General features: G+C 38.9%; 1 protein-coding gene across 2 annotated transcripts in view; it reads left to right on the plus strand.

Moving 5' to 3' along the window:
• LOC109244384 (crossover junction endonuclease MUS81) overlaps positions 1 to 3471 on the plus strand; it is a 13222-nt gene extending 9751 nt beyond the window's left edge. Inside the window, exons 12-15 of one of the 2 annotated variants that reach the window (XM_019411466.1) lie at positions 1608 to 1687; positions 1785 to 2016; positions 2442 to 2528; positions 3066 to 3471. In XM_019411466.1, coding sequence (XP_019267011.1) covers positions 1608 to 1687; positions 1785 to 2016; positions 2442 to 2528; positions 3066 to 3170 — 504 coding nt within the window. In that variant the 3' untranslated portion in view covers positions 3171 to 3471. The remainder of the gene's footprint in view (positions 1 to 1607; positions 1688 to 1784; positions 2017 to 2441; positions 2529 to 3065) is intronic. The other variant, XM_019411467.1, reaches the window with a different exon arrangement.
• Positions 3472 to 12915: the final 9444 nt, after the last annotated feature.

The following is a 12915-nucleotide window of genomic DNA, read 5'->3' on the forward strand; positions in this document are numbered from 1 at the left end:
ATATATATATATATATATATATATATATATATATATATATATATATATATATATATATATATATATATATATATATATATATATATATATATAATTAGAATTATTATGAGAAAAGCTGTATATATACACATAACTAAAATCATAATAAACAAATAGTCATAAATGAAGAATACTAAAAAAATAAACAAATCAAATGATATCGTAAAAATACATATACCAATTAAATTTCTCATCTAGGAAAATTTAGTTAATAAATAGAACCCATAATTTCATAATGAAAAATACAAAAATATAAAGAAACTATTAGGATATTATACATAAGATAATATATTATATATAAAACACATTTTATTAATTTTTAAAAATATTAGTACGTTTTTTATAAAAAATAATAAAAGGCTTATCTCTTTATACTTTTGATGAATTCAAAATTATAATTTAGTAAAAAAAATGATATTATTTAAATTTTCAGTAAATATAAAATGAGAAAACTAATCAAATGTTATAGTAGAAATGAATGTACGAAAAGGGTGCATAAAGATAATTTTATAATATTATATTTTGAATTAATTAATAAACAAAATATAAATAAATAACACTCAAGAAAATTATTGATAAATTTAGACAATTGAAGAATTTTAAACAGTATAACATAAGTATAAAAATATATATTTCCAGAATAAGAAAGATATACGTATGTTCTACTAGAAGAGAAGTAGTATCAAAATGTTAAGGCAATTGACAAATTAATAAAAATTCACATTAGTAATGTATAGTACTAAGTACTTGCTAATTTAATAAAGAATAAACAAGGAATAAACAATTTATTTGATTACTATAATGCTTTGTATCCTTTGATTTTGTATATATTTTATTATATTTATGTACACTACATTAAATAATAAAATAGTAACTATTATTTATTAAATTAATATGATATATTAGATCATAATTTTATAAGATTAATATTCTGTCAAATTATCCGCGCATCGCGCGGGTTCTAACACTAGTAAAGGAGAAAGAATTTAAAAGTGTCGTTTAATCTCTTGTAGGTAATGGTAAACAGTAAATTGAGTAACTAGTTTTACTTATTTTTGAGAAAAAAAGATAACTAGTTTATTTCATCACACTGAGAGAGAGCAGTCAACTATATCCTTGTCTTATCTGTACTTGAATTTTCGTTATAGACTAAATTTTCCTCAGTGATTAGACAATTTGATATCCAATAGTATTGAAAATGATTTTTTTTTTTTTTGTCAGCATTGTTAAGGACTAGTGAATAAAAAACGTCATTTCTTTGACAGCTTAGACTTTTAGATGAAACTCATTATGCAACCAGATCACAGAAAGTTCTTGAGTTTGAGTCTAACCCACATCTATCATAGAAAAGATTTCCTCATGGTTGGCTCATGGTAAACAAAAAGAATCTGACCCGGCAAAGGGGGCATGTGAAAAGCATTGTTAAGTAAATAAAAAGGTGTCCTCTGTCTAACCATTTAAGCTTTTACATGAGGCGGTTCCCAAAATTCAAGAGATGTAGTGAATTAATATGCTATCATTGAATAGTATTTTGAATTAATATGGGTTTTCGGTTGATTTATGAAAAGAGGTGTGGACTCAAGAAGATGATATATGTCGTTGAAGGAGATCCAAATTCTTGTACTGCTGCCGATAGCATCAAAACAGCGTAAGTTGTTTTTTTGGATCCACCAATGACGTCTTTTCTGCTTTTCTTTTTTACTTTATTTATTATTTCTATTTTTGATTTCCAATAATTGCATTAGTTGTTTCACAACCGAGATCTTGGAGGGCTTTGATGTGCTAAGAACAAGTGGTTTGGGAGAGACATTGAGAAAGTATGGCTATCTTACTCAAGCAATCAATCAGTACTACAAATGCATGGATAACAAGCGGTCCAATACCAGGCTGTGCCCCCGCTTTAATGAGTTTATTAGGAAGTGTGAAGATCTCGATAAAATGACAGTTAGCGATGTGTTTGCCACCCAACTCGTGCAGGTAGGAATTTTCACGTCTAACTTGGAAATATTTAAGTTCCCTTACAAATAAAGATATGAGTTTTAAAATATTCGGTTGTTAGAATTTGCTGCTTGGTGACAATCATGAATTTTATGTACATCTAGGTCTCTGTTGCTCAACTTTGTTTAGTTGATTCATATCCCGGAAGGTTGTTTTCTAGGGGAGGGCTGGGTATGAAGTAGAGCAAGGTTTGTTGATGATGTTTCTAAGGGGCTGGGTGTTGTGAAACGAGAGAAGAGATTTGCATATATGTTTGGCTGACATATCCTTGTACTTTGGTGGGTCACCTAAGCATATTTGGTGTTATGTAAAAACACCTCCGCCAAGTTTGGGAAATGGTGTATTTATTAGCCATGGATTCAATCAATTAGCTCAATTTAATGGAGTGATTACAATGCATGCAGGTCCCACAAGTGACAGAGGAAGTTGCTATTGCTGTTCTTGATATGTATCCAACACTTTCATCTCTTGCGGGTGCTTACTCGTTGCTTGTGAGTTGCTGCTAGTGCTTTCTGTTTGACCCCTGTATTTGAGTAGAAAGATAAGAATATCCTTCGTTTTAGAATCTTAGGGCAAAGCCCCGCATTTTTGGCTAAAGAGGAAAAAGGATTAAAAGTAGCAGAGAACATTAGAGTACTTCATCCATTTAGAGAACCTCACACGATTGGGCTAATTCATGCAAAAGCCTTATTCTCGACCAAAGATGTTTGGACATGCCTCAAAATTATTCATTCTAAAGAGATTCTAGCATTGCATGCTGAAAGTAACGGCATCAAATGGGCAGTAACATTGGGTTGAGCAGCCTTTTAAATCCTTCTAAGATATCTGTGAAATTTATCCTTCAATTTGGCAACACATTCTTTAGATGAATCAGCACTGTAGTAATCCTTTCACTATGTAGTGTATAAATGCATGGATCTTCTGAATTTGTCATCTTTCTCTTTGCAAATTCTCAAACTAGTAGTTATCATTAAGATCATCCAAGAACTATTTCTTATTTTGGGTGATTCCAATGTGGCTTTTTGAAGGATGGTGATGTTCGTGCGCAAGAGGAAATGCTCAAGGAGCAAAGCAACAACATAGTCAATGCAACTGCTAGTAAAAAGATTTTCGAGCTGATTTGGAGCAGTTGATGGCATTTTGCAAGAGTAGTAGATGCCAGGAAAGTAGAAAGAATGCATGACAGTGTTTCTATTATATGGAAGCCTGATCTTCTCGCTGATCAGGCTACTTTCAGATGGATACTTTTCAAATTTAGTTAGATCTTGACAGCAGTGACTTGTTGGGACCACTGCTTTATTGATGCAATTAAATCAAGTAGTCCCGAGTATCAAGGCTTTTCCTGTTCTGTTGCGTTCTGTTTTTAGCGTAATTCAATTTTTTGTTATCATATCTGTTTTTTTTTTCCTATTTATATTTCTTATTATTTCTTCACTGCAGTTGCAACTAAAGCCCTTGCTTCATGCAGAACTCTTTTATAATTCAGTTACTGCATTTTGTATTGGAACCATTCTTAACTCCTTAAACGAACGTAATACTAAGGGCTCGTTTGGTACGAGGGATAAGAAATAAATAATTCCGGGGTTAAATTTAAGAAGAGTTTATCCCATGTTTGGTTAGTAGAAAATTGCGGTATAACTAATCCCGGGATTAGTTATCCTTGAATTTTGTAGTGTTTTTTTATCCCCACGGAAAGGTGTTAAACTAATACCAGGATAATTAATCATGGGATAACTACTTTTCAACCAATCAACCCCTAATTCTATTAGCTTTAACAGTAGGTGTGGGGTAAAAATATGTTCATATTTAATGTTCGCATGAGAAAGTGACACGTGGAACCGAAGATAGAAGACAGTCGGGTCCGAGGATAATGATCTCGCTTGTTATCGAAGAGAATGATATTCATAAAAGCGAAGTAAATGGCTACCATCTGGTAGCGTTTAATGAAGAATATTCTATAGTATTAAGTGCACGGTCTGTTGCAGAGAATAAAGCATTTACTGCCTACCATTACACTCTTCAATGGCCCTCATAATTATCATTTAAGAGGGAATGGATCGGGTTGCACGCCGCAACAATGTTATATTGGATCGGGTTGTACGCCGCAACAGTGATATAAATGGATCGGGTTGCACGCCGCAACAGTGTTAAATGATAAGGGATCGGGTTGCGCGCCGCAATAGTATTATTATTGTTTTGTTGTAGATTTTGAATTGTTCTCTCATATTTCTCTTGAGTTCCTGCTGGATTTGACATTTTTCCTCGTAGCACGAACCCCCTCCCATTTAAATTGTTTATTCCTGTTTATCTTTCCGCTGTATATTATATAACTACACAGGTTTATCTGGAGTCTGGTCCTAGCTACCAGCACATGAGGTCGGTTGTGCTGATGCTACACTCTGCACTATGTGCAGATCCCGGAGCAGCTTTTGGACAGTTGCACTTGGAGAGGCTGCCTTCAATCCAGCTAGAGATCCCGAGGTAGTCCTGTAGGCGTCCGCAGGCCCGGCGTTCTCTTCTATCTTACTATGTGTTCTATTTTCACTGGTTTCCGAGATAGACTATATTTCCTTTTTCAGACACTTGTATGTAGTACTCATAGACAGTCCGTGATATTGTGACACCAGATTCCGGGTAGAGGAGTATATTGGCATTGTAGTACTGGCTTTGGTTATTTTATCTGTTTAAGTCTTCTGCTTGTTCTGTTTATCGTTAATATTCAATGTTGATTACCTGTTAATCTAAGTTGTTAAAAAGGGTAAAATATGAGAGTTAGTGATTTTCTATATTTCACGGCTTGCCTAGCTTCTACGAGTAGGCGCCATCACGACTCCCGAGGGTGGGAAATCCGGGTCGTGACAAACTTGATCCTAGGACCTTATTCCCTAGGTACAATTATAAATAGTGAGCTCTACCATCATTGTAAGGGACATATTTTCTAACAAGCATACGCTACACTTTGTTCAAAGCTCAATAACATTTTACTTTCTTGCTGATTTTTATTGTTGTTATTGCCTCCGGAAGCTTTGTTCCTGGGCTCAAGATCTTTATCGTCTTATTTCGATTTTAACGCTAAGTCTTACAGTTTTGTCTAATTCATTTATAATTTTAGGATCAAATCGATTCACTTGTCTATAAACCCTGTATAAATTCAGCTGTACCGTTTTACGGGTAAACAGTTTGGCGCCCGTCGTGGGGCTTAGACAGTTATGTAATTGAATTGATCACTGCATCTATTAATAACTTGTTTGATTCTTTGTTCTTAGCAAAAATCATTAAAAATGGCAGATAATGATGTCAACATCACACACAACGTTGAGGCCCAAGGAAATTAGCCTCAACACGAAGATTCCATCAGTGATACCCGCAACCGGGGGGGGGGGGGGGTGGACGAGGCCATGCCGGTTCACGGCGGGCAATATCCATGACATGTTCGAGAGGCAACTACAGATGATGCTGAAGACGAGTACGTCGTCGAAATAGTAAGGATCTTGAGGGAGCAATAAAAGGCTATTATGGGCCATCTCTCGCGGCAGGATCAGGTCATGACGAAATTAAGGCATGTGTTGTCGGGTGCTTCCAACAACGTGAATGGACGAGGTCCAATTCTTCCCGATGCTCCCGCAAATCAAACAACGCAAAGGGTCGATAACAACACCCCGAGGGGCGAAGTCGACTTTGACAGGGCCCGGGGGAACGGTAGCGCTTCCGGCAACAACAATGAGAACGATCCCTTTAAAACTAAACTCATGCGATTTATGAGGGAAATAAATGCTCAAATGGATCAAATTCCGGGCGCACCACCTGTACTGAAAGGACCAGATTGAAATAAGTACACCCAGCTGCCGTTCAAACTGAGCGCGCCACCAGAGTTGATCCTAAAGTGGTACAAAATGCCAAATGTGCCGAAGTATGATGGGACTTCAGATCTCCAGGAGCATATCACCACCTATACACGGCGGTGAAGGGAAACGATTTGGCTCCGCACGAGATTGAGTCAGTTTTATTGAAGAAATTTAAGGAGACCCTCACGAAGGGGGCCCTGACGTGGTATTCACTCTTGCCCGAGCTTTCTATAGACTCCTCCGAGATGCTTGTGGATTCTTTCATTAAGGCCCATGACGGAGCCAAGACGGTACAGGCCCTAAAGGCCGACATATTCAGGATTGCACACGGAGAGTTTGGATTGCTGCGACAGTTTGTGACCAAATTTCAAAAGGAAAGGATGCTGCTACCGGCCGTACCAGACGATTGGGCAGCTGAAGCATTTACTAAAGGTCTAAATTCGAGGAGTTCCGTTGCTTCCCAAAAATTAAAGGAAAGTTTGCTCGAGTACCAGGCAACAACATGGACAGATGTTCACAACCGGTACGAATCAAAGATAAGAATTGAGGATGATCAGCTCGGTTTCCCGACATCAACCAAGGGTCGGGATCGGGAGAAGAATAAAGAGAAGTCAAGAGATGATTTCGACTCAGATCGACGGTCTTCAAGGGGTTATTTTCTGCCCTATGAATGGGCCAAAGGACGCGGTAGAGGTTTTCGGTCGGTGGATAGATTCACTACCGATAGGAAAATCGAACGTGGCTGGAATAATAGGTCATTGTAAATAAAGAGAAGGATGCAATATCAGTTTCCAGTGGCAAAGGGAAGGAGAATGCGACATAGCAATTACACGAACCAACGCCTGCTCCCGAGCCGAGCAAAGTCAACTAGGGGGAGGGGTCGTTTGAATTCTATCAGGTACCAAGATATTTTCAAGTACTTGAAGAAACGAACGCAACAAAATCCATAGTGGAAGAACTTGAACAAGTCGCATTGTTTGAGAAGTTCTTGGAGAGGAGGTTCCACTTGGGGACAGGACTGCACCCCGAGCTCAGGTCTGGATTTATTGATTTCTTAAACTTAATGTTGATTGTTTTGCATGGTCGCATGCGAATATGACAGGTATCCCGCTAGAAGTGGCCGTGCACAAACTAAGCCTGGATCCCAACATCCCTCCGGTAAGACAGAAAAAATGTCCTATTGCCGAGGTCAGGAATAAATTCGTCAAAGAAGAGGTAACTCGCTTGCTTGATATTGGTTCAATCCGAGAGGTAAAGTATCCTGACTGTCTAGCTAACATAGTAGTGGTGCCAAAGATGAATAATAAGTTTCGCATGTGCGTAGACTATAAGGATTTAAATAAGGCGTGCCCAAAAGACTCATTCCCATTGCCAAACATTGATCAAATAATTGATGCGATGGTCGGGCACGAGTTAATGAGTTTCCTCGATGCTTAATCCGGGTACAACCAAATCAAGATGAATCCGGAGGATTAGGAAAATACTTCGTTCATAACAAACTTTGGCACATATTGTTACAATGTGATTCCTTTCGGGCTAAAGAATACCGGAGCCAATTATCAACGGCTTGTAAACAAAATATTTGAAACAAATAGGGAAAACTATGGAAGTTTACACAGATGATATGCTGGTTAAGTCTTTGAACGTAGTTGACCATCTGAAACACCTGCAATAGACCTTTGACATCTTAAGGAAACACAACATGAAGCTTAACCCCGAGAAGTGTGCATTCGGAGTCAGCTCCGGTAAGTTCCTGGGATTCCTTGTGTCGCAAAGGGGGATCGAGGTTAACCCCGATAAAATTAAAGTTATCGAAGACATCCCGGACCAACTATCAAGCGTAAAAGAGGTTCAAAGGCTGACGGGGAGACTGGCCGCTCCGAGGAGATTCATTTCCCGGTCTTCAAAAAAATTCCATCATTTCTTTGCACTCCTCAAAAAGAAGAATAACTTTGCATGGACACTGGAATGTTAGTAGGCTTTGAAAGATCTGAAAAGGTATTTGTCAACTCCTCCGTTATTGTCAAAACTGGAGGAAGGCGAACAACTACTGATCTACTTAGCAATCTCGGAGGTAGCAGTAGTGCTGTTTTAGTCCGCGAGGATGAAGGTACTCAATCTCTTATTTATTATGTAAGTAAAATCCTGACGGGACCAGAAACTCGCTACCCACATCTAAAAAAATTGGCCTTAGCCCTCATAGTCACCGCTCGAAAGCTAAGGCCTTATTAGATAAGTAATGCAGAAATAGCATGGAAGCCAATGAAATGAGAGTGCTGAAAATGTCATGACAGATAATACAAATAGGAACAAATGCATGAGTGCAATGCAATGCATATGACGGTACGCTCCGGTACCCACTGCGGCGTGCAGCCCGAGCCATCCATATATTTAACGTCGACGGCGCTCACTGGGGGTGTGTACAAACTCCGGAGGGGCTCCTACAGCCCAAGCGCAATATCAATCCATCTCGTGGCATCAACCAGGCCCTCGACCTCAATATCAATATAACACCGCTGCGGCGTGCAGCCCGATCCATGCTCAGTCCAGAAATGCACATAAGCCACCTGGGCAATATTAAAATGATAGCTCTCAGCTCAAAACGTCAATAAAGTATTGTTCAAGTTTTCAAATCTTAGAAAGATGGCTGAGTTTGCGAAACAGTATTTAAAACCTTGGGCCGAGATAAAATAATATGCAAAAGTGATGCGAAAACGGTGATATCAATCCCTGAAGGATTCAAATAATTGGCACGAAGCCCAAATACGGCAATCAGCCCAAATCATGAAAATATCAAATAAGTTTCAGTCAATTACGCGGTAAAATCAACAACCGGGACGGACCAAGTAACAATCCCCAACGGTGCTCTACCCCACGCTCTCTATCCGGCGTGCAAGTCACCTCAATATAGCACTATGGGTGCAAATCCGGGGTTTCAAACCCTCAGGATATCATTTACAATCATTACTCACCTCGAACCGGTGAAATCTCTAGCTCGCGACAACTTTGCCCCTCAAATCGGCCTCCACGTACGTCGAATCTAACCAACATCAGAGCGAATACATCACAATATGCTAAGGGAACAATACCCAATCGAAAACAATCGAAAAATAGCAAAAATCTCGAAACTAGCAAAACCCGAGCCCCGGGCCCACTTCTCGAAAAATCAGAAAATTCACATCAATGGATTCCTCATCTCGCCACGAGTCTATACATATTAAATTTACCAATATCCGAGCTCAAATGCTCCCTCAAATCCCAATTTTAAATCTCAAAATCCCAAGCCCTAGTTCATCAATTTTAGGCTTAATTCCATGGATTTCAAGGATGATTCTACAATAAAATCATGTTTTTAACTCATAAAACTTACCTTCAATCGATCCCAGTTGAAACTCTCTTCAATCCCCGTCCAAAATCTCTCAACAATGCCCAAAAATGGTGGAAAAATGGGTTGGGTTCGCGGATGAAATGTTTTAAAACATTCTGCCCAGGTCTGACCCCTCCTTATTCGCGAACGCGAGGGCTATCCCGCGTTCGCGATGCTCAAATTTTCCATCTGCCAAAAATGCCCTTCGCGAACGCGGCCCACACCACGCGAACGTGAAGCTTTATTCCTCATACATACGCGAACGCGACACACATGATGCGGACGCGAAGACCAAAAGGCCTGAACCTCAATTCCTTATACGCGAACGCGATTGGGCTGGTGCGAACGCGAAGCACAATCCTCCGGCCTTCCGCGAACGCGGGCCCTCGAACGCGAACGCGTAGAGCAAATTACCTACCTCCCAATTTCCTTCTTCGCAAACACGTGACTCTTTACGCGAACGCGAAGAGTAAATTCTCTGCAACACCTGAAATGAGAAATCTGCAGGTTTTTAACTTAGGAAATGGTGGGGTTGACCACCCGAAACTCACCCGAGGCCTCTGGGACCTCAACCAAAAGCACCAACACATCCTATAACATCATTCAAACTTGTTCCAATCATAAAAACACCTCAAACAACACTAAAAACATCATTTCTCATCGAATTCAAGCCTAAGTTCTTCAAAAACTACCGAAATATGCATTCGATCAAAAACCCAACCAAATCACCTCCGAATGACCTGAAATTTTGCACACACATCCAAAATCACCTAACGAAGCTACTGCAACTCTCGGAATTCCATTCCGACCCTCAGATCAAAATTTCACCTATCAACCGGAATTCGCCAAAATACTAACTTCGCCAATTCAAGCCTAATTCTACACCGGATCTCCAAAATTACTTCCGATCACACTCCTAAGTCACAAATCATCCCCCAAAGCTAACCGAATCATCGAAATTCATATCCGAGCCCTCTAACACAAAGGTCAACGTCGGGTTGACTTTTCCCAACTTAAGCCTTCTTAAAAGAGACTAAGTGTCTCATTTATTATCAAAACCATTCCAAACCAACTCTAACACATCAAATACTGATAATGAAACATGAAGAAGCATAAAATGGGGGAAACGGGGCGGTAACACACGTGACGACGGGTTGGGTCGTCACAGAACTAAAGGAAAATCTTTTTGGATTTTTTGAAAATTGGGGTCGGCACCGATGAGGTTTGCCTACGTATCTCACATCCGGTGAGAATCAGACCCGCGTAGTTCGGTCAGATAAAACAAACTATTTTTGAAAACAAGACTCCCTTTTTCCTTTTTTGTTTTTATTGGCAAATAAAACAAACTATTTTTGAAAACAAACATATTTTCTATTTTTGTCTATTTTCCAAAAAATTCGACAGAGTTTCGACACTATTTGGACATCGATTTTTTTTCAAAATAGGTAGTTATCTCTCTTTAACCCTCATACCGTTGTTTCTCTTCCTCTTCTTTTTTCTTTCTTTTTTCCCAAACATTCGAAAGCCGGTCAGCATGCAAGTCCGAGGCAAATAAATGCACAAGTAGCACGTAAGAGGCATCAGGATGGTCTTTATAATTCAGGTCACCTGTCCTAGACGGACCCAATCCCTGTGTTGAGTCCCCTAAGTCAAATGCACGTGATGCAAACAAACGTTCCTACTATGGATCCGGCATGAGGCTTTGTTATACTAGGTTTTAAACTTGGGTATTTGTTCTAGACTGTGTACCCGAGCGGACAACTCGAGTCGAGGAGGGGGCTACGTACCGGGGACCCGAAAGATCATCCGGCTTAGTAACTTGTCCGAGCCTATTTCTTATTTTAAGGTATGACACTAACAGAATAGGGAGTCTCGACCAGCGAGCACATCCCCGAAGATAAGAAGAGAAGGTTTCGTAATAATTTATATGTACAATTCACCAAATATCAAAGCGGTAAAGCATTTAGCACATTTAGCATGAAACATGTAGAAAAATCAGATAATAAATAAAGCCAATCATAACAGCTACTCTAAGCTCGAATTCTTGAACCCTGAACCGAAATTCTGGGTTCGTATCCCCAGCAGAGTCGCCAGAGCTTTCACACCTCCTTTTTTACACACCTACCCCCGAAGGATAGTGTATAAGGGAGTTTTTCCATTTAAAGGGACATTATTCGAAATGGGATTATATATTTATTTCAGAGTCGCCACTTGGGATAGGTTTGGCTTTTGGTGTCCCAAGTCACCGATTTATCTTGAATCCCAAATCGAGGAAAATTTCGACTTCCCAAATGGAGTCTGCGAACCAGAAATTCTAAGTAAGGAATTTTGTTGACCCGAGGGAAGGTGTTAGGCACCCTCTGATCCCGCGGTTCTAGCACGGTCGCTTAAACCATTATAATTGGCTAAAAATCTTGTTTTAATACATGTCATCCTATAGTGCAATTTTGAAATTATTTACTGCTTTTAATTAATTTTAGGAAATTGAACATCGTTTAAAATATGTTTTTGGATCACGTCACATGAAATGCACACCCGAGTTTAGGAAGGTAAAATTATTAAAGAACGGGCCTAAAGCGGCTAACGTGTTATTAACTTTGCAGGAGGCCATGAAAATTCACTAAAGGGCACGTCCCGAATTCTAAGTATTTTAATATAAACATTTAAAGAGGGCCACACAATTTATGAATTTTATTTGGCGCGGCACCTCATTTTTATTTTAAAGGCCAACCTAAAAGAACTACGATTTTCTATCACGTATTGTCTCTAAAGGGCCTAATTAATTAGCATTATCAGTAAACTAGCATTCAAGGAATTCGGGCCTCAAACTCAAGTCCACACTTAAACAAGAGGAAAACCTCTTAATTCAAATGTGCTACTTAGCTTGGAAGGCCTAAACTATAATTCAAATTTCTTTGTAACTATCACATCCAAAACTTTAATAAGTAAATTAAGACCTTCAGCATGTTGGACCTCGAGACGGCATGCCATTCTACCTTCGTTTAAACAAATTGTTCGGAATTTTAGGCCTCAAACGAGCCCAATACAAAAAGCAATTAAACTGGTTTTTAGGCCCACATATGCATCAACCTTCATCCTAATGGAATTACATGACCTGAGATGGGTCGTGTGATGTTCTGGGTAGTGCTTCGTATAACTGGGCCAAATTAAGCCCAGATTTACGGCCTGGACAGTCCAGGTATCACTGTTAACCAATTTGAAATTTGACCTACTACTTGAGTCGATTTCAATACCAATAGTGATTCAATTTATGGGCTAATATCAGGACTTAATGTTGATGTACATGAAGCATAAAACTGGGAAGCTAAATGACAGACATTGAGACCCAATTTCATGTATCAAACAGCAGTAAAATATTTGTACTTATGTGAAGCTGTGGACTAAGAAATAATACAAGCAATTGTAAGAAGCATGATTCCCTGGTTTCAAACAAGCATTGCTATCCAAACTAATCATTTTGAAATCCTGTCCTCTAATTTTGGTTATTCAAACTAACCATGATATCAATTCTACTAACATCTAAAATAGGAGCTGACATTGAACCAGTAAACTACTAGACAAATATTCACAATACAATGATAGACAGTCTAGTCAATCAAATATACTCCTGTTAATACATGTGAGACACTTATTCAAATAATACTA

The sequence above is a fragment of the Nicotiana attenuata genome, unplaced genomic scaffold (genome assembly GCF_001879085.1).
Source record: "Nicotiana attenuata strain UT unplaced genomic scaffold, NIATTr2, whole genome shotgun sequence".
Lineage (NCBI taxonomy): Eukaryota > Viridiplantae > Streptophyta > Magnoliopsida > Solanales > Solanaceae > Nicotiana > Nicotiana attenuata.